At 49.6% G+C, this 26,335-nt stretch overlaps 1 protein-coding gene across 5 annotated transcripts in view; it reads left to right on the forward strand.

Annotated features, from left to right (window-relative positions):
* The window catches only part of Inpp5a (inositol polyphosphate-5-phosphatase A), a 190,579-nt gene that overhangs the window by 431 nt on the left and 163,813 nt on the right, over positions 1-26,335 (forward strand). Inside the window, exon 1 of one of the 5 annotated variants that reach the window (NM_001355162.1) lies at positions 10,990-11,242. The exons of 3 other annotated variants lie outside the window; for them this stretch is intronic. In NM_001355162.1, coding sequence (NP_001342091.1) covers positions 11,144-11,242 — 99 coding nt within the window. In that variant the 5' untranslated portion in view covers positions 10,990-11,143. Of the gene's footprint in view, positions 1-10,989; positions 11,243-24,072; positions 24,321-26,335 lie in introns of those variants that run through there. One more of the 5 variants, XM_017322096.2, reaches the window with a different exon arrangement.

The raw sequence follows: 26,335 nt of genomic DNA on the forward strand, positions 1-26,335 counted from the left end.
CTAGGAGTCTCCCAGCCCGGGACCCTGACATCCCCATTTTCAGTTGGAGACCCTAAATTCCGGCCCCTACAGCGTCTTCTATAGCCGCGGACTCCGGGCCAGTTGTCTTTGGGACGTGTGACTCTGATGCCCCCTACCCACAGCTGGAGACTCCGACCAGGATTTTCCCAAGCCCCAGACAGACCCTGACCCCATAGCAGGGGGGTACCCTAGGCCAGGAAACTTCCAGCTACACACTCGGGACCTTAACACCGCTTTTCTGGTACCCGAGGCCAAACTCGAAGACTCAGTTTTTGAACCCCTGTCTTAACCCATACTACAGGAACCCAGACTCAGTCCAGATCCTTGAATCCTGATGCTGGTTCCTTGCTTTGCTCCCAAGACAGCAAATCCCTATCTTTTTCCTGCCTTGGAACTCCAGAGCCACAAGTACTGACCTGGAATTTTGACCCAGAATCCTGATACTTGGATGTCCTGGCTTCCAAACCCAAGCATACGCTGACCCCAGGTTTTCTGATTCACCCCCTGGCCCCCAGTCTCTGACTCTGATCCCCCAAGTCTGATTTCTGGTTCCAGAAACCCAGCTTTCAAAAATTTTGGTCCTGTTCCTCTCAACCCATACCACACTGACCCTGAACTCTGAGTCTCTACCCTAAAACCTCAGATCCTACACCTACTCTTGGCCCCAGAGTGAGGTCCCTGCCTCTAATTCTACACCCCATCTCCCATCCCCGAACCTTCCTCCCAATAGACCTCAGTCCCAAACCTTGAGCTCCATCATCTGAGTCCTGGTACCTATATCCCATCCCTTGGTCTTGTCTTCTGAGGGGCCTGAGGCGTGAGGCACCTCATTTTGCCATGTAACTTGCAATAGCACTAGTTCTCAAATGAGGTAGCTCTCTTCAAGCCTTGGGGGACTTTATATTCCTGTTTACTAAATGAGAAGGTGCTGAAAAGCTCTTCAAGGCCAAAAATGATGCCAAAGGCCTTTATCTTGTAGAACGGCTTCTCCAGTCCCACCCTGGAACCCTGGGCTTTCTTCTCCTCTGGGAGGCAGAAGGGAGCTGAGGCCTGGGGCACTGGGAGCTCCCTGGAGCAGGCTGGGGCTGACCTAGTTCAGCATTGCAGCCATGGTGCCACCCCGCTGTTGGTACTTAAACTGCCAACCCAAATAAAGCAGGATGCGGCTCCAAGTGGCATGCTTGTTGAAGAAGAAAGGGTAATGCCACAGATGAAACCTTGGAGCCACTGACTCCCCTTCCTCCCTCTCCACCCACCCCCTTACCTAGGTGAACAGTCGGGATGGTGCCAGGGCTTGGATACAGGCCTGATGTAGATTTCAGGCGAGGGTCCTGTTTCCTTCCTGGCAGAGAGCATGGGAGAAGAGTCTCACAGAGCTGGGTTCACAGTCAGCGTAAGCTTGGCTTTTATTAGTAAAAGGCAGGCGTTACTGCTATATTTTGTTATTTTCACTTACAGACATGCCAGTGTTTTAGTTCCCTGCTAGAGAGGCGCTGTCTGTCCGCTCAAGCAATGGACAACTTGCTGTAGTTTCACGTGTGATCGTTTTTCCACCAGGGCCTGTATATTTAGCACTCTATTCTAGGCCTTCCAGTAACATGTCACTGTAGCGTGGTTTTTGTTCGGATGATTCAGATCCGTTAGCTGTGGCTTCAAAGCCTCAGAAATGTCAGGAAAATTAGGCATGGTGGGGCACTTTCATCTCCAAGGGAAAATAATTTTGCTGTGAGAAACATTCTTTCTAGTAATTTTTGATTTCTGAGTTCTAGAGTTTTTGTTGTGTTTCAATTGGATACGTACATACTTCTTTCCGCTGATATTAAAGGGGGTGACTTAATTCACCCTCTTTATGTATAGAGCCCTTACATAGCTCTCACTGGCCAGGTACTTAGAGTGTGGACTAGGCAGATGGCTCTACCTGCATCTGCTGGGATTAAAGGTGGTATAACCACCATGGCCACCTTAACCCACTTTTTAGCAACATGGTATCTGAATTTTTACTTGTTTTCTTAAGGCTCTCTGAAGTTTTACACTATATTTATATCGCAAAAGAGTGTCTGTCTTAATGAATTGTACCTAAGTTAATTCCAAACCAGTCCCCAGGGACAGGCATGCCCTCAATGGAATGACCAAGAAGGGCACACTCATATTCTGTGGCCTGCTTCCTTGGTCAGGATCTGGGTGCTGTGGCAAGAAGCTGGGTAGAGAAAGTGGCCAATTCTCAAGTGAGGTAGATTTTAATTCCTCAGTGCTACTGGACTTAGCGAGTGCTTGTGCTGGACTGTGCGCCTTGGTGTGCCATGCACCCCTGGTGACAGATGGATCTCTCCAGCGGTGTAAAGAAGTTCTTGCTGTGGGAAACAAACACTACCCTGCCCAGGGCCTGAGCGGTTGCTTGGGGGAATCAGCTCCCAGGAGGAAAGTGTCCGATTTGAAACAGTCATGCTGGCTCCAAAGGCAGTTTTTCCTTTTATGCACAAGCAGTAGGTGGTTTGTTTCTGCATTTGTAGTTTCAGAAGTCTCCCCTCCTATGCTCCCATCTTCTTCCTAATCCAGAGGTGACCCCTCTTAAAACATCATGTACATTTTTTTTTTTAAATTGGGGGTTGAACCCTGGCCTTCCCTGCTTTGCTATAGGCCCTAGCCCATGTATGTAAATTTTAATCATAGCTTTGTCGTCAGTACCCTGGGATCTCCAGAACATGTTGTTCAGCCTGCTCTTGTCTCACCAGCCATTCTGGCTGGCATCCTTGCCTGGCAGGGTGGCCCACTGCAGTTACTGAGCTGTGCTGCTGAGGGCCTTTGGTGGCGTGGAGCCCTTTGACCTTGTTGTCTTGTCCAAAGGCATCACTGTAGGTAGACTTGTTTCATGTTCTTAACAACTGTGGAAGACCCCACAGAGTTGGCCTGTGTGTGTGTGTGTGTGTGTGTGTGTGTGTGTTGTACTATCAGTACTCATTGTTTTAAATGTCAAACTGAAAATGTTAAGCACAGAACATCATGGGACACTCTGCTTAATGGCAGAGGAATTGGTCGCTTATACCCAGCGCCAGGGCAGGGAAGCTCTACGGTCCCTTGAGTGAGACAGTTAAAGTCATTGCACAGTGTTAGGACAAAACACCCTTGGCTCAGTCAGTCTTTGGGAGAAGAGTCATCAGCCTCTGAGGACCTCTGTCCCAGCTGGTGACCCTTCAGAAGTGTCTTTCCAGGGAGCCAGGGGCACCTGATACGTTCTCATTTTCTAGTAGTGACTGCCACATTGCCTCTGGCTGACACCTAGTTTGATTGAACGTCACTAGGAGAGAGGGAATGGGTGACCCGGGCCATGCCTATGATTGTTCTGCCCATCTGGCTGGTGCTTTAACAGCTGTGTTTGTAGCTCTAGACTCCATACGTGTGGACTAGTGGTGAGCTGAGAAGGTAAATGCTTGTAGGCATGCTTCAGAGTTCTCCCGCCCTTACATGGTCAGGCGGTGTTGGCCTGGTCCTGCTATGTATTCAGAGCAAGATGTTATTTAGAGCTTGTTTCCTGCTTTGCTTAGTTAACTCCCAAGTGACCCTTTCCAGGCAGACATGGTCTTGCAGAACTGGCAGTGTTAGTAGGGACCAAGGGTCCTAGTCAGCAAATGTTTTTGAGCCATGGGACAGAGAGAGGCAAGTCAGAACTGCTGTGGGTGGGTGGACTCCAGGCAGACACCTTGGCCCATTTCTCTCTCCCGCCTCCCTTTTCAGATTTGTCCTCTTTGCCAGGTTTCACCATTAGTGCGGAAGGGGCTATAGTCTGCCTAGCACAAGCCTGTTCTGTCCTAGAGGACAGTCTCCACCTCACTCCTCTTCCCAGGTCTGTTCCACACTTCCTCACTCTGGGATTCTTGATGTCAGGACTAGGGTCACTTCCTTGCAACAGCTCTAGAACACTCAAGTCACTTCACAGAGAAGCCCTGTATATTGGCTTCGCCCTCCATTGCTACTGCCCACCACTAGAATGTTTGCCATCTCTGTGGATTTGTCTATTTGGAGTTTCCTGGTTCCTGGAAGTAGAGCTGTGGAGAATGTGGCTTGTGTGTGTGTGTGTGTGTGTGTGTGTGTGTGTGTGTATTTTTCCAGGTATGTGTGTTGCCTACATGTATGTATGTGTAGCACATGCATGCCTGGTACCCACAGAGGTTAGAAGAAGGCTTCAGATCCCCTGGGAGTGGAGTTATAGACAGTTGTGAGCTGCCAAGACTTTGGTCCTCTTCAAGAGCAACAAGTGCTCTTAACAGCTTAGCTAGCTCTTCAGTCCCCTGTCCCCATTCATTTCATGTCCCTCCTAGTGGTTCTTGGTTTCCCTCTATCCCCCCAGTACCTAACATTGCTCTTCTTTCTAAGACTTGGCTTCTTGGAGACCCTGTTTTTGCTTTTCCATTCTCTCTTCTCAGGGTGGTACAGCCAGGCCAGTCTAGCCCTTCCCTGGCCATGTTCTCATCTGTCCTCACATAGGTTCCATTGCTCTGTGATGCCCCAAACTGCAAACAAATTGAAGCTACGACAGTCCTGTGGAGCACAGGGCACCCAGCCAGGCCCACTGCAATTTTTCTCCACAGAAAACCAGCACTCTTTTTAAAGTTATTTGTAAATGCGCATGCACACATGAGAGTGTGCACATGAATATAGTGCCTATCAAGGCCAGAAGAGGGCACCTATCCCTTGGAATTGGGTGCTAGGAACTGAACTTGGGTCCTCTGCAAGAGCGATACATGTGCCTTTAAGACAGTTCCCTGAAGTGAGACTGTTGCACCTGTCTTTTTTTTCTCTTGGGCAGAGCATGTGGCTGCCAGTGGCTTGGCCTTTCCTGCTAGAAAGGGCTACTTTCAATGTTTAGAATCTTGAGAATGGCTAGAAACCTGGTATCATCTGTTTCCATGCTGAGAATGCCCCTCCCCTTAACTCTTTCCCAGTGTGAAAGAACTGGGACCACTCGTCTCTTCGCCTCTCCCTAGTTGGTCTTACAATAGTTAGGTGGCTGAGGAGTCTTAGTATTCTTCCTTTTGGCTGTGCTGTTTGTGACCAGAGATTTCAGCAAGCAGTCTGAGTTGCAGTCAGTTTTTTGAATCTGTAAGACCCAGCACTTGTCTCCCGGGGTGGTGGGATCAAATGAGACACTATTGCAACATTTATGCTACTGTTACTGGTGCCTCTGACCATGGTATGAAACCATTTCTGACTTGTAAACACAGGTGATTTTCCACAGACATCATTTCCTGGCTTCTTTCAATGTTTAGAATTTTGGGAGACAATGTTTAGACTTTTGAGATACACCTGGTGGTCCTCTGCTTCCCTGCTCTGCTTGTCCAGCACCCCAGCTCTAGTCCAGAGTGAAGGGAGGAGGACCATGTGTTACTGACTAGCCTGTGAGGGTGCAGCATCTCTCTCTCCATGTGGCCTCATCCATCCTTCATGCTTTCATTGCTCCAGAGGTGCTGAGGGGCATGGGTACATGGGAACGGCTTGGAATATTAAATATTTTCCCATCTTTGAAGTCAGCACTGAGGGTGGAGCTGTTGGAGGACAGAGCTCTTGGATCGTTAGTGACATCTGGGGAGTTATGTTCACACAGCCCACTCAGGCACCTGAGCAGTCTTAGCATTCAGGGGTCCTCCTCCCAGTAGCAGCTAGCTGTGGGGCGGGGAGGCTCTGCTTGCTTTTGGAATCTATGATGGGTATTTTCATGGACTTGGTGGTCTGATTGGGAAGTCCCAGAAACCCAGGAGTCCCTGTCCCAGGCAGTAAGTTGAGAGGCTTAGACTTAAGAAGAGTAACCAGTTGCTTGTCTTCCGTCCTGTGCTGTTCAACAATAGCAATGCTCACACTGGGTTTCCTGCCCCTATGCAAGCTTACTGAGCGACCATTGTGCCTGAGACAGAGAAGATAGACTTGCTCCCCTCTCAGTGCAGTAGCTGAGTCCTTTTCAGTAGGACACTTGGGACTCTCCCACACTCTTCAAAGGCCTCAGGAGGTGCCTGTGCTGGCCAGACTCTTGATTCTGTTAGTCAGGTAAGGCCTTGGCTAGCTAGGTCTGCCTTGAAAACATCACCCTTGGAGTTGCAGGGAGGGAATTTGGAAGCTTTGGTGGCCATTTCTGACCGTCCTTTTCCTGAAGAATAGTTTAGGGTTTGGCCTTCAGGCATGGTGAAACCTAGAAAGGTCCAGCACTAATTCTCAGGGAAGGTAGCCTAGTCTTGAACCTCTCAAAGGACCAAGGACCCTGGTGTAAACCTCCTGACGAGATATGGTGGTGAGAAAACTTTCTGGGCTCTCCTTAATGATGAAGAAGAATGGAGCATCAAAATGTAAGACCAGTGAGAGGCCATTGCCTGTTTTCATGTGAGGAGAATTTTGATCCAGATATGGAAATCCTACTCTGATTTAATAAATACTCTAGTATTGGCAGATTGGGGGTGTGGTCTACCAACTTAATGCAGCCTCCCTGCGGGCTTCGTGGGAGGTTGGCTCCTAAGCACACAATCTCTCGAAGCTGCTCTGTTTTGTGAGTGTGCCTTTGGACTCCCATCTTCGAGACACTTGAGTCACTGTTGTGTCTGTGGTTGGCATTAGTGATGAGTGCACTCCTGCACAGCTCCCCAACAGTTAAACTGTGAAAGGTTGTTCTGAGAGGTGTCTGCCCTGTGCCACAAGGAGGAGCTGAGCCAGCTGGTGCTCTACAGGATGCTTGGATAGCTTGCTTGTATAGATCAACTTTGATGCAGAGGGTCTCAGGCCCTGGAGGGGCTCTAGGTGGGCTGGGCTTGCTGTTCATGTCAGGGATCCTGGCTAGAAGTATGCCCTGAGTGTGGTACCAGGACACTAGTGCTCTGCAAGTCCAGAACACCGCCTCTGGTGTTGTTTCCCTTTTGCAGCCTTCAGCTCATTTCCAGGAGTGTCTCCATGGGCTAGTTATTGCAGAGTCTTGACATACTGATTGGCCATTGTGACTGTGGGCCATCTGTCTTCATGGCTTATCTCTCTGATGAGGATATGGTGCCTTTCCTTGGAGTTTGCTGAGGCTACAGGTTATTCTCCATGCCCTCTGTCCTGGGGTATGCATACAGAATAGTGCTGCCTTTTCATGTTGGAACTGCTGGACCAGCTCCTGTCCTCTGGTCTGGTCCTACTCAACCTCTGAACTGACTGCACCCCAGAGCACTGTCTCCATGATTAATTTGCATTAATCTGACCCTCACTATCTGCATCCCAAACAAGTCTGTTACCTCACATGGTTGGTTCCAGCTGATGTGCCTGCCACTCTTCCCTCTCAGCTTGCTCCCAGGCCCTTTTCTCCCCTTGGAGGTTCAGATAGACCACACTCTGAGTCAGTGTGGACTCTGGAGCCTGCTACCTACCTTTCTTCCTTCCTTCCTTTCTTTCTTTCTTTCTTTCTTTCTTTCTTTCTTTCTTTCTTTCTTTCTTTCTTTCTTCCTTCCTTCCTTCCTTCCCTTCTTTCTTTCTTTCTTTCTTTTTTTTAAGATTTATTTATTATTATATCTAAGTATACTGTAGCTAGCTGTCTTCAGACACACCAGAAGAGAGTATCAGATCTCATTACAGATGCTTGTGAGCCACCATGTGGTTGCTGGGATTTGAACTCAGGACCTTTGGAAGAGCAGTCAGTGCTCTTAACAGCTAAGCTATCTCTCCAGCCCCGCTACCATTCTTTAAAAGTATATTTATATTTATTTGCATGTGTATACACACACACACACACACACACACACACCCGTGGAGAACAGAAGAGGACATTGAATCCTCTGAAGCTGGAGTTACAGGCGGTTGTGAGCTGCCCAATCTGTGTGCTGGGAACCAGAGCTGGGTCTTCTGGAAGAGCAATACCTTCATAACTGCTGAGCCATGGCTTCTGTGCTCCCCCTCCCCTTTTCTGATCAGCCATGTGACCTTGGTTTATCTTCTGCGTCTGCCTATTTATGCTTCAGCAAGCAGGAGTCACACCTGTAAATCTGGTTAAGGATGCTACAGCAGAGAGTGGGGGGGGGGGGTACCTGCCTTTGCCAGTGCCGCTGGGCAAGGACAGGACTGCCCTCCTAGTCCGATGTGGGGAACTTGCTGTGGGTCCCTTGGGACAGCATCCTCATCTTCACTGTCTCTCTGGGTGCTGAGCTGCTGCCAGATGGCTGGGCAGCCACTCACTGAGCCTGAACACATGTGGCTAACGGTTGCAGCCTCCTGTCTGACCTGGCACTGTTCCCAGAGGAACCTCATCTGATGCAGCTCTGCTCTCTGGCTGCCTCGGCCTGCGGGAACGCTTGGGACTCCTGCACTGGTGCCGTCTCCCCTGCTCGTGTTCTTATACCCTCTTCCCCCTCACAGTGCTTGTTGCTCAAGTAGGACACATCTCTACATCCGTGGCTTCTGAACGGCTGTTCTTTCCCAGGGACTCCTTCAGACCCCTGCAGGGGCAGGCGGCTCTCCTTGATGCTTTCAAGACCAGCTTATGTCCTAGCTTTGGGCAGTATGTTTAGAGTGCTCCTCACCTGCCTCCTCCTTCTCCAACCTGAAGTGATTCCAGGTTTTGCTTTGTCCTGTCATTTTTGCCTGTTGACAGCTTTCAACATATATATTGCCTCCAGGTGTCTGCCCTCTGACAGCAAGACCGCATGATTTGGGGATCTCTACAAGTGGATAGAGGGCGCAAGTGGGGAGCTGGCAGGTTTCCTTGAGAGCTGATGCCCATTCCATGTCAGGATGAAGGTGGAGAAAGGGTGGAGGAGTCTTTAGCCAGCTGACAGCAGTGTGCTGCCCTGGCACAGTGACGTTAGCATTGGCTGTGCTTGTGTCTCATGGTGCCGTGGGGTAAGTACGGTCCAGTGCACCCCTGTGCCTAGTGGAAAAGTCTCTTTCTTGGACTGTAGCTCTTTTCCCTTTTCCTTTAAGAAGTTTTATTGAGGAATAATTTGCATACCACACAATTTACCTAGGAGGCTGCACAGGTCAATGGCTTTCGGAAAATGCCTGCATTTATGCAGCTGTTGCCACGAAGCAGTTTTGCAACACTTCCCACCTGGCCTTCACAGTGCTCAGTCCTGGCTCTTTGCCCCACCCACCTCAGCTCTGCTGACCTGTAGAATGCTGCCTTTCCTGCAGTTTCCATGTCACGGAATCATATGATATTCAGTCTGATGTCAGGTTTCTTTCAGTGAGCACAGTGTGATGATTTTGAGGTTCCTGGGTTTTGTGTGTCAACAGTTGACCTGTCTCGTGGCTGAGTTGTATTGTACTGAATGGTCACATGGTTCATTCATTCCCAGTAGTCAGGCCTTGGGGGCGGGGCGGGGGGTACAGTGAGTGAGTAAACATTGTTTCTATGGACATAAGTGCTTGTATTCCTGGGGCTTACGGTTCTGTGTGGGTGTGGGTGTGGGTGTGGGTGTGGGTGCTTGCTTCCCTGGGGCTGGTTGAGCAGTCAGTGTGTGTGTGTGTGTGTGGGTGTGTGTGGGTGTGTCTGGGTGTGCACCATTTCATACTCTGTGGCAGTGTGTAGGGTGAAACCCTTTGCTGTGCAGGCACCTGGTGGTACCTTCCTGATGATGAGTGGGCATGGAGTGCCCTGTGCATTTCTAGCCTTTTCTTTTACATGTAGGCACACCCTACAAGTTGGTTCCTTTGCCAGGTTGGTAACCACTTTTGGCAGTGACTGTAGTGGCCAGCTCCATGGCTGCTGACCTGCTCAGCTCTCTAGGAGGGGTACAAGGTGCTGGGACCCCCCACTGGAGGCCCTATTTACTTGGACAGACAGGCTGGTGTCATAATGTTCCTTCATTAAGCACAGTTATTCAGGTGAAGCAGAAGTAGACATCCTCCCAGGAGCAAGAACCCCGTGGAAGATCCTCTTCTGCTGCCTACAGGTGCAGGGCACATGCCAGTGTGGAGGTGTAAGGGCCCTGCAGTCCAACCCATGCCTGTCAATCTCTATAGGGATGTGGTGGTGGTGGGGCCTTTTCAGGGCTCCTCAGTGCCTATTGGCCTACTACTCTTATCCTTTCACAATTACCTTCTCCCTGGGAGTCTGGATGTGTGTCTATATCCCTGTGTGAGTGTGAGAGGCACTTTATGGCTGTGGCTCTGTGGACCTATCACCCAGGCTCTATGTAGGATTGTGGTCATACTGGGGATGGGTCGTGGCATGCTAGGGTGGGGGCATTGTTGCCAGGCTGGGTGTTTCTGTGGCTTAGCAGTTGCGTTCCTTGAGGTTCCATGGGAAACGTCTGTCTGGCCTTCTTGGCAGCAGGTGGCTATCTTGGCTTAGGCCCATCAACACAGCCACTATAGAAGAGCAGCGGGTACTAATTGCAGCTGGGAGGCATCTGGCTGCCTCATTGGTGGAGGATCAGAGGTAGGGAGAATTTGGTCTTGTTTCTCCATTTAGGAGGATACTTGTCTAAGGCAGTGGGGTGATGGGCTGTCAGGCTTGGTGGGCCACTGCACCTTTTCTTGTTTCTCTGGGCCGCTCAGCATTGCAGGACCATCTTGTCAGGCCTGGTGTTTGCCTCTTCGGGAGTCGGGCATTGGGAAGGCTTGGGTGTGTGGCCTTGGCCCTATTTGGGCGTGAGGCTCCATTACTCTAGGCGCTATCTGGGGCCTTGAGAAGGAGCCAAGGAGGCTTACCCTTTGGCCTTGTGCAGCCTCATCTTTGGGCGTCTGGCTCTGACCAGCCAGGTGACACACATGTGGGGGCTGAGAGTGGTTTGGCAGCTTCCTTATGTGGATTCTCCGAGCCTTATGCTGGAGGTGAGACCTACCCTTGCAGGTGACATCTAGGGTCACTTGTCATCTGGAGTCACTCTCCTAGGGCTTGTTCTCTTGGAATGGCATCTGTGTGAGGAGCAGGCATATTTCTGGGAACATGTTTTGCTGTTCTTCTTCGTCACGGGTTGGGTTTCTCAGACCTGTCATAACTTCCTGTTTTCTTGTAACGACCTGGGGCCCTCACTGTTGCAGTCAGGTGGTGTACCCTGTCACTGTCCAGGTGGGAGGAGAGGGCACAAAACAGTACCCTGCTGACAGACTCAAGGTTGTCTGAGACCCTTAGGGGGTCAGATGGGTCTCATTTCCCAACTTGCCTCATTTGATGCAGGGGCTTTGGGGTCTCCCAGACCAGCTCGGTGTTACATTTCATGTGCTTCTGCTGTGTCTTAGCAGAAAGACATGGCCTGGAGAGAGCATGCTGGTGAGTGAGGAGAGGCCTCTGGCGTGTGTTGGGGGGTGGGGTGGGGTGAGGGTTCAGGGTACGGTTGGTCCACTAGATGCAGTCCAAGGTCTGCTCCCTCATGGTTCTGGGGGTTCTGCCTCCCCTGCAAAGACCCACCTTCCCCACAGGGAACCTATTCCCCTAGCCTTAGAACATAATTCTGAATGAGAAGGTAGGTCTTCATGGAGCTGGTCTCAAAGAATGGCCTAGAACACAGATTCTCTAATGTTGAGAGCACACAGCCTCTGGTGTGCCTGTCCTGAATGTTTTGGTTTGGAGGATCTAAGTTAGCTGGGAAAGTCAAAAGGAGTGACTGTTGGGCTACTGTGCCATAAGATCAGAGTCAGGAAGTGGGGAGCTGTGTGGCTGATACGGCTTACAGAAGTAGGAACAGGCACTGTGTGCTAAGAGGTGCTGTGTGCTAATGCTTCCAGGCCCCTGCCTCTTTACAGTGAACAAGATCATTGTCCTCTGTCTGTGTCTAGTGGGAGGGTGTGGTGCGTTGTGGAGTACCATGTCAGCTCCATTGCTACCGTTGACCCTCAGAGTGAGGGCTTGAGTCCAGTTGAGCCCCTGAGCTGACTGTAAATTGTTAAACATTTATCTACCGATCAGCAGCTGCTCCCATGGAAGAAGAGATGTTTCATTGAATGTAGGGTTCGGGGAGTCTAGGAGCATCAAGTGACTTGGGACTTCTGGGCTCTTGTGGGTGTTCCTATGACTGAACGGCAGGAGCCTGGACAGTAGGGACATTGTGGTGTACCTAAGAACTGTGGATAACAGACTAAAGGATACCAACACTTGATCTTTCCATCGTTTATTGAATAAAATTCTACTTGGGGGAGATCAGATATACCCTAGTGTTAATGGAAATCAACACCTATGCTTTGATGATCTCATGACTCTATTCTCCTATAGTGGTGTGTAAAATAGACACATAACACCGACACCTGCCCCCCCCTTCACATTCTGGAGGAACTAAATGCTGTGAGCTGTGTGGCCTACATAGGTGTGAAGTGGAGGGGCTTCACAGTCTCTCCGTGGTGTTTGCATTAGGGTCTGTCCTATTGATGAGATGCTGCCTTGCAGCGTCCTTGGAGGAGAGCACTCAGCACTCACCTGCTGGAGTCGGCTTACCTCCCTGGCTGGAGGCCGTTCATGGAGCAAATATAGGTAGTATCGGTTCAGATCGGAGTCCTTAGGCACTTGGCAGAATGCCACCTGTTGAAATATCCAGGTTCTGGCTTCTGACTGAGGGCAATGAATTGAATTGGATTGGGGACACGTGGTTAGAAAAAGAAATAGGCAGTTGATTAGGAAGAAAAGTCCTCTTGGGAATGGAATAGACCAGTGAGCTGAGGTTAAATCCTCCAAAGGCGGAGCCACAGAGGGCTTGACCCTGTATAGGACATTTACTTAGTATCCCCAGCTTTTCTGCTTCCATGCAGACTTCCCTTAGGCTAGCTCTGTTCCTTATATGAAGCCCCGGGGGGCTCTAGGGGGAGGGCTTTCAGGTGTTTATGTTGATTTTTTTTTAAGACTTATCAGTTGGCATGCTGGTACATACTTGTAATCCTAGCACTTGGGAGATAGGCATTGGATATCTGTGAATTCAAGGCCAGTTTGGTCTACATAGTGAATTCCAGGCTAGCCAGAGCCACATAGTAAGACCCTGTCCCCCAAACAAAACAAAATGTACACACAAAAGGTTTATTTTTATGTATGTGTCTGTGTGTATATGTCTGACTGTTCCACATGTGTACCGCATGGGTGCAGATGCCCTTGGTGGCCATAAGAGGGAATCCGATCTCCTGAAATTGGAGTTGGAAGCAGTTGTGAGCTGCCTGATATGGGTTCTGGATACTTCCTATGAATGGGATCCAGCAGCCCATGTCCTGTATGATGCTTTGACTCTGCCCATGGTGCGGCATTGTGATACTTCATTCAGTTTGTGACCCAGTGCAATATTTCATTGTGTGATACACTGCATTTTGTGTGGTATTGATGGTACTTGGCTGTCACAGATAGGGCTGCTGTGACTATCCACGCACGAGCTTTTGTTTGAACACAAGTTTCTGTTTTCTTGGGTGTAAACCCAGCTGTAGTGGTGCTGGCCAAAGGAGCTTAGCTTTTGAGGAACTGCCGCTGGGTGCTTTCCACAGTCAGACTGTTTCATGTTCTACTAGCAGTGACAGTTCCAGTGTTTCCACATCCCCAAACAGCATTTGTTATGGTTCATCTTTGGTGATAACTGTCCTGGTAGGTGTAGAGTGACATCTTCCTGTGGTGTGGCGTGCAGCTCCCTGATGCTGAGTTTCTCCATGAGCTTAGTGGGTATTTATATGTCTGCTTCGAAGATTCAGATCTGCAGCACATTTTAACTTTTGTTTAACTGTTGAATTGTTAGAATTCTTTATATTTTTTGGATATTAGACCCTTAGCAGCTGTGTGATTCACAAATTGTTCTCTCATTTGGTGTATTGTACTCATTTCTTGAGTGTTATTTGAGGCAGGAATGATATTAACGTTGATGGACTCGGCCTTGCCTCCTCCTTGGTTGTTTGTATGCAGGCTGAGGTTACAAAGACATGTTTCCCTCTTAAGACCTACAGTCACACAAGGTCGGGGTTTGCAGTCTTGTCATTCCAGTAGCATTGATTGAAAAGACTCATTCCCCACTGGGCCATCTTACCACTCAGGTCGAATTTTAATTGGACGTGAACTTACACATCTATTTCTCGGCTCTCTGCTTGACATGTCCACCCTTTTTGCTGGCATCACATACTCTATCGATCACTGTAGCTTTTTAGCAAACTTTGGGGTCAGAAGTGTGAGTCCCCTAATTGTTTTGATTTTGTTCTGAGTCTTGTCTTGGCCATTTCCTTTTCATTTCTGTATGAGTTTCAGTCTTAACTTGTCAGGTTCTACAAAAAAGCCAGCTTGAACTTGGATAGAGGTTGTTACTAGCCTGTAGGTTCTTCAAGGGAGTGTTATCACTTGCAATGGTGTTCTTCCAATCAAGGTGAGTTCATCTTAATTTCTTCTTACTTTATTGATTTTTTTAAAAGTTAACATACAAAATAAAATCTTTCTTACACACACACACACACACACACTCACACACATACATATACACTAACAACTCACTCACACACTCATATACACTCACAGAACTTATCCACACACCCATGCACTCATATACATCACACTCATATATACACATACTCACACCACACTCATATACACACTCACACACTCATACCACACACTTATACACACACATATACACACTCATATACATACACTCATACCACACACTCATACACTCACTCACTTACACACTCATATACATACACTCATACCACACATCATACACACACTCATACACACACTCACACCGCACTCCCATACACACACACTTACACATACCATTGTACTTTGCTTATTTACTCTCCTACTATCGTTCCCACCTCTTCAACTAATTTCACTGATGTTTAAAAAACTATTTTATAGATCTTGAACTTGGGTTAAATTTATCCTAATTGTTGTGTTTGTGGGTGATCTTCTGAGAGTTTTCCTTCTTTCTGAGTCAGTTGTGCTGGTTTGCATCTTGCTAGGAATCCTTTGGGCACCTGGCTGCTTTCCTCACTGGTCCATGGTTGTTCACACATTTCTTGTGGTCCTTTCCTCTCTGTAAGGCTGGAGATAGCAGATCAACTTTCCTTTATGACGTTAGTAGCTGCATCTTTCTCTGGCTGTCTATTGAGGGCTCACCAGTCTTGCTGATTTTTTTGGATCCTCAGGTTTCTTCTGTCCTCTGGTGTTGGCTGTATTCAGGGTTAAATCACACAGAGCCTTTCTTGAGTGTTCTATCTCACCCTCCTGCCTTCACCGCTTTGTCCCACACTAAGCTGATGTGTGAGAGCAGCTGAGCAGACTGTGTGTCCTCTGCAGGGAGAAGGGGTTCACCTTTTTCTGAGCACCCTGAGTCAGTTTGAGGTTTTGCTCACGTTTGCATAAACCTTGGGAGAACCTCATCAGGGGCACCTTTGTTGACTTAATATGTAGATGGAATAAGCAGGCACCAGGTAAGGGTCAGCTTCCGACAGAAGGATGAATGCCTTGGTGTCTTCTGAGCCAGCTGTCCTGCCACACTTTGCCAAGCTCCAAGCATGTGAGAGAACACAGCACCTCTGTACCCTGCTACCTGCAGCGTTGCCATGTTCTAGTGAGTTTTCCTCTGTCCTAACAAGGTTTCTACATCGTGACCAAAAGCAACTTGGGGAAGAAAGGATCTGTGACATCTTATAGCTCACAGTCCACCATGAAGGAAAAATCAAGGCAGAAACTCACGGCAAGAATTCAGAGGAGGAACTGAAGCAGAACCCTTGGAAGGATGCTGCTTACTTCTGCGATCCCCGTGGCTTGCTCAGTTTTCTGCCCATGCATGTGTGGTCCACTCACAGTGGGCTGAGTCCTTCACATCAATCACTCATCAAGAAGATGCCTCACAGGCTTGTATAAAGACCACTCTACTGGAGGCGTCTTCCCAGTTGAGGCTCCCTCTTCCCAGATGACCTTAGCGTACGTCCAGTTGACAAAGAAACCTAACCTGCACTCTCTCTGTTGACTACTGCGACTGACACTAGGAAGAAAGCAGCATTTCAGGAAGACTCTTGAAGAAATGACCTCGGAGCGCTTCCCATTCAGCAGCCCTTTGCAGCGAACGCCTGGGGGCATCTGTTTTGTGTGCACACCCTGTAGGCTTGGAGAATATGGAGACCAGGCCAACCTGCCTCACTTGGGCTGTGACTCATTTGCTTGTCTTATTCCTGATGATGGCCTTTGCTGCAGGCCCTGGCCTTTAGAGAACACGGACACTTACAGGCCCGGCGCTGCTTACCAAAAGCCTTCCTGGGACCAGACGCAGCTGTTGGCCTGGCTTCTTTCTCCATTTGTATGTATTCTCTCCCTTCTGTGCTGACCCGTGCTACCTCTCCTGCTGCTTGCAGCGAGATGAGTCTTCTTGTACAGGATTAATTGGCTTTCTTCGAGGAAGATTGGTTTGATCTGAGTTAAAGGGCAGCTTTGGTAGGAAACTGATCCAGTGCTGCTACCATCCCTGGTTTTTTTTCCTGCTTCATATTGATGCAGGCCTGCTGGTGTCGCCTCTGTGGCTACAATTACAGTTACTGAGAGGCCCTGGAGGTTAAGACCTAAGCTCCCAAGGGATGGAGTGTCTTTTTGGGGTGATGTAGGACAGCTTTCTCACTGAGCCTCACGATGTGGCAGCTGTCACAGGGGCCTTCCTGGAGGTCAGTGTGACTTGAGCTCTTCTACGTTGATAGACTGGCCTCATATTTGTCACCTGGAAGAACTGGTAGAAAATCCATCTGGCTCTGGTGCGTGTTTCGTCTTCCCTTAGGTCGTGGGCATGGTTATTGATGTCACAAAGGTTTCTTGCTCTCTGCAGATGTCAGCCTGTCTTGTACAGGTTGACCCCAGCTTCTGGCTCTGTCTTAAGGTGTAAGCTGTAAGTCCTACTCTACCTCCTAGTGAGGACAACTGGGCCTCTTCAGGCCCTGGGGTGTATTTGAAAGTATTACATATTACAGACTCCCTTAGCTACCTATCAGCCTGCAGGTAGCTTCTACCTGTCAGCCTGAGGATAGCTTAAGCAGAACAGGAAGTTTAAAAGCAAGCCCCTGGGCAGCTCCAGGAAGAGCCTGAGCGCTAGGCTTGCTGCACCAATGCTCCATGCCTCTCCTCAGGGAGTGTCTATGTCCATCTTTTGCTGTTCTTTGGGTAGAAAGCTCCTGTCCTTCCCTGTATCCACTGCCATTTCTGAGAAGTGCCAAATGCCTAGGCATGCTCCTGTGCCGAGAGTTTGGCTCTGTGGGTGGGTAGGAGGCTAGAACCTCTGGTCTGTGGTCAACTTGCTCATGTCCATAGACAGCACCCTGGCAGCTCCTCCAAGGAGGGTGAGAAACTTCCTGCAGTCAGAAGCTCCCAGCTGGGAGTAGGAGTCAGTGGCTGTTCCCTTCTGGGCTCTCTCCTACTTTCTGTTTCTCTCCTTGTCCCAAGTGCTGCTTCAGTGTGTGTAGTCTTTGCCAACACTCTGGTTCCAACCCCTGACTCTATGTTATTTTCCTACGAAACCACTAGGCCTCTCCTTGAGCTTATCACACACAGCAGGCATTGACTGGCCTATACCCTAAGGAAATACAAATGTTGGGTGAGGATCCCAATCCCATGCTAGAACTGGCCAGGGAGGATGGCTGACCTGGTAGATACAGTGCCCATCTCCACTTTCACAGGGAAGATGGGGGCAAGGCCTCAAGGGAAAAGGTACGACCTTCATGGCATGCCATGGCATCTCAACCTTTTTTTTCCTTTATGCTATGCCTGAAGGCATCCCTGGGCTGGCATCCTCATGCTACCTTATGAGGATAGAAAGCCTTGTAAAGGTCTGCAGTCTAGATGAGCTCCAGACACTCTAAAGGGAGTCTGCCCAGTGTTTTGAGGTAGAAAGCTTTGTTGGATCACATGTGAAATGTGATGTCAGGAAAGTGAACATGCAAAAGTCTTACATTTGTGGGCATGGTCAGCTCTCAATCCAAGGTCAGCTCCTAGGCCCATGGTCAGCTCTCACATCCAAGGTCAACTCTCACATCCATGATCAACTCTCCACTTTATGATCATCTGTCGGGTCCATGGTGAGCTCTAAGGTCCGTGGTCAGCTCTCAGGTCTGTGGTGAATCCTTAGTTCTAGAGTTAGCTTTTATGTCTGTGGTCAGGGCTCCAGACTATGGTCAGCTCTTAAATCTATAGTCAGTTCTCAGGTCTATGTTTGGCTCTTAGATCTATGGTCAACTCTCAAGTCTGTGGTCAGCTCTCAGGTTCATGGTCAACTTGCATGTCCGTGATATAAGCTCCTTGGTCCATAGGCAGCTTGCAGATATGGCATTAGCTTTCAGGCATGTAACCTGGATGTCAGGTGTGTAGCAGCCAGGTATACAAGAACTCCAGAATGTGGCACACCTGGCAATGCAAAACTCAGGGCCATCTCTTTCTCAGAGCGCCTAGCTACAGCACCACTCAATTGACAAAATGAAATGTCACTTCTGCAAATGTCACTCCTGCTCCTCACGTCTGTTCCAAGTTGGGTCAGACACACAGTGCTTTTGACTGGCAAAGCAGGTTGTGGGGTGCTCCTTTGATATGAGTGTCCACCAGGGCACTGCACATGGCCAGTTAGTGGGCTTCCCAGTAAGATGTGCAAGCCTGGCTTCCTGCATGTTCAGCACACATGCTTCTGTGCCTGCAGAGGCCACTTTGTGGTGACTGGCTCAGCTTTCTGCTGAGAGGTGCCATGGCATCAGCTGAGGACTTAGTTAAGCTGACTCTCAGCTGTCCCTTGAACAGTGGCCAGGGCTTCCTCAGCTCCAAGTCCCTGACCAAAATGCCTGCAGGGTTGGGAGGCTGTAGAGGCCATCTGAGATGGCAGGCTGCTGCAGCCTGTAAAGCTGGATGGAGCCCAGGGAAGGTTTGAGGTTCCTAGGGAAGGTTTGGGCTTACCTGTCCTCCTTTCTCTGGTCTGGTGTCTCAGTACCCCTGGCCCCATCTTTTGGTCTGTCTATTACCTTACTTGAGTACTCAAGCCCTGAGGACCAGGAAGTATCTAGGCTGGCTCTGCTCTGCCCGGGAAGACCATGGCAGGGGAGCAAGACCTTTTACTCCAGATCCCTTCCGCATTCCCCCTGATTGCTCGCTCCTTCCTTCCTTCCTCCCTCCCTCCCTCCCTCCCTCCCTCCATCCCTCCCTCCCTCCCTCCCTCCCTCCCTCCCTCCTTCCTTCCTTGGATCCTGCTGTCTGCTGTCCTTGTGTCTTTTCTGTTCCTCCGCAGCCGCACTCATTCTAAAGGCTTGTCAGTGTTTGTTTTGTTGTTGTTGTTGTTTGTTTGTTTGTTTGTTTGTTTTTCCCCCCTCATCTTTCCAAAATCAGCTTCATTGTGAGTGCCCTGAGAAGCAGCCTACGCCTGGGTAGCAGGGACCCCAGCACTGAGCCCTTGTACGTACTTAGCTCTGCAGCCCCACATTCTGCTTCGTCTTCCTCCTAGCCAGTCACTCTAGAGTGCTCAGGTCACTGCCTGCCTCAGCCACGTTCCACTTGTTCTTCATTCCTTAGTTTGCACTTCATTCCTTTGCGACTTTAGATTCTGTTCATGGCCTTGGAAGGACCTTCCTCTACACCTCTCAGGACATCCCATCATCTTTCCTCCCTGAGAGTCTCAGGGGGTGCAAATTGGGCTTTTGTTCAGTCATTCCTCTACTAGTTGGAGATTCATGCGGATTTGTCCTTGTCATGTAGATTCAGGTCCCCAGTACAGATCCCAGTCTGTATAGGCTCAGACTTTCCTCCAGCCCTATCTGGGTGAGGAGGGGACTTTACCAATGCAGCCTGGGTATGAGGGAGGCCCTATGTGCTGTCAGCCATAGATGGCCATCTTAGGGCCAAAACTTTTGGGTCCCTTGGTCTAGAGTATATGACTGTGTCTTCATTCCAGTTTCTTCTTTGAGCTTCATCTCTTCTTTCCTTTTCGGCACCACTGAGCTTAGTCTCGTGGGCTTAGCCTCTTCTGCTCTCTTTGTAGCTCTTACCACTGTGTCTGCGTTGTGCCATCTGTAATAATCAGGTTACTGCTGTCGGAGCTGGCAGTGCTCTATCCATCATACGTGCCACTACTAATAGCTCTTAGCCCAGGATGTGTTTTGGGAGGACCTGAGGGCAGTGGTCTTACTGCAGTAGGGAGAGTTTGGATGCTGACCTGTGACCCCTTTGCATCTTGTTCTCTGGCTGAGCTACAGAGGACTTTTCCTCAAGCTTACGCCAGCCAGGGCCTCACCCCGTTCCATGGATCTGACTTGGTTTTCAGTGTGCGAGGCAAGAGAAGGAGGTAGAGAGGTGAGGGTTGGGACCCGTGAATGACTTCTCATAGCCTGTTGTGGGTGGCCTGCCATGGGGGAGATGGTAATTTGCATAGGATGTTTTACTGATGTCTGGTGTCTTAGAGAGGTGGTGCTTGCGCCCCTCTGGGTTCAATATTGTGCATCTTAGTGTTTTTGAGTTTCTTCTGCCGTGTGTTGTAGTCTACACATGTGGCCATGTGACTTGATGCTTCCATGGTGGCCAGTGACATTCTCAGAGATTTCTTGGCACATTCCGCTCCCTGCTGCATGTGCCTGGTTCTGCGCTCACTGCTGTCAGTCATGAGCCTCAGCTGGGAAACAGCTCATGGGCTCCACCGTTGGTTCCAAGTTTCCCTGTGGTTTGGAAGTGTACATTCAGAGGAATGGTAAGTGGCCAAACACTTGACTAAAACCAAATAGAGAGCCAAGAATAGGAGAGAAGAGAGACCTCAGTGTGAATCTTGTGTGCACCAAGCCCTGGCAGGGGCTCTGCTCCCAGGCCTCTCTGTAGCCCTGCAAGTGGCTGTCGTATGCCAGCTTTTTTTTTTTTTTTTTTTTTTGGTATGTCAGAGTGGCTATTAGTGTTCACTGAGTGTGTACTCTGGTTCAAAGACCAGTTTGTCTGTGGGGGTACCCTTGGCTCTGAGCAGTGCTTAGGACACATGGGACCCCTTGCTGGCCACCTAGCTGTGCCTATGGGAGAGCACTCACACCAACAAGCTGCACTGATAAACATTCTTCATGACTGTGCCAAGTCTAAGGTGTGAAAAGCCACTGTACATTTCATGGATTTGAGCAGTACATATCTGTCACTTTCCTTTTTAAATTTGAAACCTAAAATGCTCAAGGTATAGGCCATAGACAAGGTGAAACACCTCTCTTCCTACTGCCCAAACCCTGTCATGGCTTTCATAGACACATTCTCTGCTGTGGATGGCAGAGAGGTGATTTGGAGTTTGCAAGTTATCCTGAAGACAATATATCCAGAAAACTCAGGACTCACATGTTTAGTCTGGGGAGCAGTGTAAGCTCACATGGCAGGGGCTTGGGCAACCGCCTCCTAAGGGGTACTCTGATCTACTGGGTGTCCTGGTGGTTGTAGTTGGGAGTTGGAGTGTTTAGGGCAGTGAGGCTGCAAGTAGCTTTAAACTTCACATATTTGAAAAACTTATAGTCTTGAAGCCTCAGGTTCCTGGTAGGCTTGAATTATGTTTGCTCTTCATCATGTATCTGGCCCATGCAAAATGCTATTACTGGTGTTTGTTACTGGTCTTGCATGCTTGTTTTGTCTTCTCTTTGTAGCTTTTTCTAAGATCTAGGACAAGATGCAAAGAAGTGTTGGCTGAGCAGAAAGCTGCAGTGTGCAGCCTGGGGGTTGCATGTATTGCCCTTCTGTTCATAGGCAGTCTCTGCTGCTTGCTGAAACCCAGGGACCTGGTTCTGGAGACAAAGTTCTTGTCTTGCATGGAACTCACTGTATAGTCCATGCTGGCCTGGGCCTCGATGTCTTTCTGTCTCAGCCTCCACAGGGCTGGGATTACAGACATGTGCCACCACACCTGGTTGGAAGCGCCTCTCTGAAGACTTCTTGGCTGAGTTTATTTCATGTGTGCTTCTTGCTATACTCTTAAATTTTTTTTTTGAAATGTGTATGTGTCCTGTGAGCTTTTGGTGAGCAAGTCTCCTTGTATTCATATATGCCTCTCACTGGGGCTGGAGTGGAATGAATGAGGGTCTTAGGGACAGTATTTCTGGGCCTTCCTGAAGGGCATCAGGTAGCCATTAGGCTAGACGGTCACTGGCTAGAAGCCTTCCATTTTGATGGTGGCTGAAGTTGTGAAGCACCTCTGCACACACTGTCTAGGGTGGCTTCCTAGTGGCACAGGTGCCAGGTACCTTGAGCAACAGGTGGTGCTGACTCTGTAGTGTGACAGCAAAGCTTCATGAACGTGCACCTGTACCTGCACCTGCACCTGCACATTCACCTGCTAAGATTCTGCTTCTTGGAATCTCTAGAGCATGTTAGGTGGTTTTAACATTAACGTTTAGATCAAAATGGTGGTGACTAAAAGCAGGGCAGAGTAAAGATCCCAGGCTTATTGCCCTGCCTTGGGATTGTGTGTACCATATGAAGGCCTATGCCTTCTCTCATCGGTCTGGAACCTGTATGTTCCTGAAGAATGGCCCCAAGAACAGGCCTGTGCATGTAGGTGATGTGTGTTTTTTCTTTTCTAGTGGGTTGGTCCTTTTTCTTGATACAAGTCCTATCTGGAAAATGCTGGCTGGATTTGCCCTCTTGTTTGGGGAGTTAGGAGTCATGGACATTAGCCAGTCCCCATGAGCCAAAAAGTGGGTTGGAGGGGAGGACAAGAGGTGTGGTAGAGCCCATCCGGCACCCTCAGTCTGGTTAGAAACCATCAAACTAGTAACCAAACCCATATAACTACGCTCACAGTCATTTGGAAACCAGGGAAGAAGAAACCCAGTTGTACCCAGCTCCCCCAGCTGCTGAGGCCTCGGAGAATGTTTATGTCCAGGCTCTTCCTGCAGAAATCTGTTTATTTAAAGTTCTGTGTGTGATGTTTATGTTAGTGGAGGGGGAGTCAAGCATGGGCTGTGTGTGTGTGTGTGTGTGTGTGTGTGTGTGTGTGTGTGAATGCTGCAGTGGGCTCGAGAGGCCTTTCTGCCAGTATCATCCTTCCTGTGTTGGCTGTGGTTCCAGTGGCCAGGGACCTGAGGAGTGTCTCGAAGTGCGACCCATGCTGGCCTTTTCTTTCTGGTCCAATTGTCTGCCTCTCGTTTTCTGCACAAGTGTCTGATGTCATTGACATTGTGGCTCGTGTGCACTTTAGAGCCCGTGGCTCCTTTCCAGGCCTGGGCCACAAGCAGTGTTTGGGGAAGTGGTTTCACTACACATCTTTCTGCCCACAGATGCCACCCGTCTGCCACAGCTTTTTGTGCTACAGCTGTGGGCCTTCATGTAGTCTGGATTGTCCTCTGCTTAGTGGATGTACTTGAACTCTGAAAGCCAGGTCCCAGGCCCCAGCCTTAAAGTGACTAGGTGTGGCTCCTGGCAGCCATGATAGGGTGGGCTTTTCCTGGCTTCTCCCAGATCATAGCCTGTCTGCTGGTGGGATGTGGTGTTTTGTTTTGTTTTGTTTGTTTGTTTTCAGGGAGAAGAAGCCCCACCAGGTGCTGGGCAGCACCATATACTGCTTTTCCTTTCAGGTGTGTGGTGCAAATTCTAGAGGGTTCGTCAGTTGGTCCTGGGATAGGGGGACAACTCTGGTCCTGGATGTTGAAAGAGGGAGAAAAGAGCACAGTGAGCCCCAGGTTGTAGGATTTGGAGGGTTTGTGGCTGCAGCCCTTGCTCCTTGAGGCTTTCTCTCTGACGACTCTCTGCAGCTGGAATCTCCCCAGTGGCCATAGGCAGTACACACCAGCACACACAGTTGGGCATTTGCATTCTCAACTGGTACCTTCTCATTCCCCGAAACCAAGGAATGTCCTTGGGTACCCATGTACCTGCCTAAGCCAGGGAGGCCCTAGGCTGTGTCCTGAGACATGATATGGGACAAGGAGCTGGCTGGGGCTTGGCTGCTGGGTCTGTCACTCCCTTACCTTGGAACTCTAGTTTCAGAATGACTTACACAGACCTCTGCATTGCTCCATGGGTATCACTTAAATTCTTCTCCTTCCTCAAAAGGCAGGTCACTACCTGATCCTGCACCCACACCTGGAGGAATCCCTGTCCAGAGTACCATGGAATCTTGGGAGAAGATGTCATAGTAGGTTCCCAGAAACTTTGATTGGAGTGGACCTTAGGAAGGTCGCTGGGTGTGGAAGGCCTTTGGCAGGAGCCCAGTGAAAGAGAGAACAGGGGTGTGGAAAGTACAGGCCACTCCCTGTCAGGGGCGCTGTGCTCTGAGCAAAGCTCAGAAAGCAAAGCTCAGAAACACAGACTGTGCTGGAGCCCACCCTGGCCACGATCCTTTCCAGAGCTTAATTTTGACATGTCTGCTGTCTTCTGTGTTTCCTGTGGAGCTGCTGGCAGGTTTCTAGTGGCTCTAGAAGCTTACGTTGATGAGGTGGGATGTCAAGGAGGTGGTGTGGGCCTGAATCTCGTGCATCCCTTCACGTTTGTGATTACTACTTATCACATAGCCATTATGGGTCCGAGTCTGCTCCACTGCTGGGCACAGCCTCTTGGGGAGGTGGGACATGGGGAGTTTGTCTGTGCTCATCTCAGCGCTGTCTCTGGGGCAGGTGCTGGGCTCTTCCGGAAGCGCTGATACACTGCTTCGGGGAGTCTGAGATGTGGGAAAGCTAGAGCTGGTTCAGGGGTCCCTGGGCCTGCGACGAGGCTGGGGCCATGGGGTTCTCAGACTCTTAGACATCCAGGTGCCACTGGGAGTCTCAGAAGAGCCAAGAATGGAGTCAGGGGCCACAGGCTGGGGGCAGCGTCTAGCCCAGGGCCGGGAGGGAAGGGGAGCTCCAGCTTGTCCTTGTTTGCAGGAGGCGGGCTTGGTGGCAGCTGTGGCTGGGAACACAGAGAGGTCTTCTATGGGAGACTTAAGCAGTGGCTCTGTAGTCGAATGCCTTCTCCATGGCTCCCTACGGTGGATCTTGATGAAAGAAACAGGCCGTGGTTCTAAATAGTTTATTGGTTGTTCATGGTGGAAAATGAATGCATAATGTATCATACCCACTTCTCAGGGTGAACCTGAGATTAACTACCTTTTGCAGGGAGGAATGTCTGGGAAGGAAAGCTTATTGGCTAAGCCCTCCAGGCCTCCAGGTACCTCATTAGCATGGAGAACTCTGTTTTGGGCCTACGTGACCACAGTACACGTTCCTTTTATGTGAGGAATGTGGCATGTGGTAGGGAGCTGGGAATAAGTCTCAGGTGTGTGCCCACAGAATCTCCGGATCTCAACCTGCTCTATCTTACGCGCTTCCTGGCACGGTTTTACCATCCAACAAGCTATGACTTATCCGTTACTGAGCTGAAGAACAAGCTGCGGCCGTGACGTGCACACTCGCCTCTGTTCTGTGAGGTCTAGTTTTAGCAGGGTTAGAGTAAGGGGCTACAGGAGAAGGGGGTGCAGCCTAGCTCTGATCTTTTTAGGGGCAGATAGGAATTGGGATCTTCAGGAAGTGCTCTTTGCTCTGAGAAAGACAGGGCAGGATGGATATGCCTGGTGGTAGGGCATGCGGTAGGGAAGAGTAGGTATTCGGAATCAGGATATGACGCAGCCTTCACTCACTGGGCAGCCCTCTCAATCTTCTGAAGGGACAACTGGGTGTGGTTGTTGGTACCCCCTAAGTGGGAGCATTTGTCAGTAAGTGAGTTTGGTTCCCTGTTATTGCTTTAATTAGCAATTAAAGTTCAAGACAGTACTGGGCCTCGAACCCAAGGCTTTTGCATGATGGGCAGGAGCTTTCCTACTGAGCCATATGTTGGCTCTTACTTTCACTCTTAGACCCTCAGAATATTATGGTGGGTCATGGAGGAGAATGAGGAACTATGTAGAACCAGATTCAAGGACCAGGTGGAAGTGTGGGTACTGTCTTCAGTTTCTCAGATTCCAGCATGTTTGAGGAGAGTAGTCACCTCCAGTCATTGTGAACCCCAGCTTAAGAGGTGCTTCCCTGCAGTGGGCCATTCAAGTAGTGAGTCTGAGCAGAGCCTGTGCATAGCAGACTCAGGATACCTAGGTTAGCATGCCATTCTGTTTTGTAGGGAGAAGCTGGGGCCATATTGGGGGAGGCAGGTTGGCTTTCAGTGGGTCTAGACAACTTTTGGGAACAGGTTGTTACCCAGGCTTCAAGAGGACAGATGTGGCTATGAGATGGACAGTTGTCACTGGAGGGGCCATAGTAGAGATGGAGAGGGAGGCAGGAAGGGACAGTGACTCATCTGGGGCCATGATTATGGAGTGTGTGGGCAAGCTCTATGAGAGTTGAGGAGAGGGTAGGCATAGCAGCTTAGCTGTGAGTCATGTCCCACAGCAGGACTTCCAATAGCCCAGGAGCATACAAGACAGAGATGAAGGGCCCAGCACAGCTACTTTCTGCTTGCATTGCTGCTGGCTGGCTTCCC

This window comes from Mus musculus, chromosome 7 (assembly GCF_000001635.26).
Source record: "Mus musculus strain C57BL/6J chromosome 7, GRCm38.p6 C57BL/6J".
In the NCBI taxonomy this organism is placed as follows: Eukaryota; Metazoa; Chordata; class Mammalia; order Rodentia; family Muridae; genus Mus; species Mus musculus.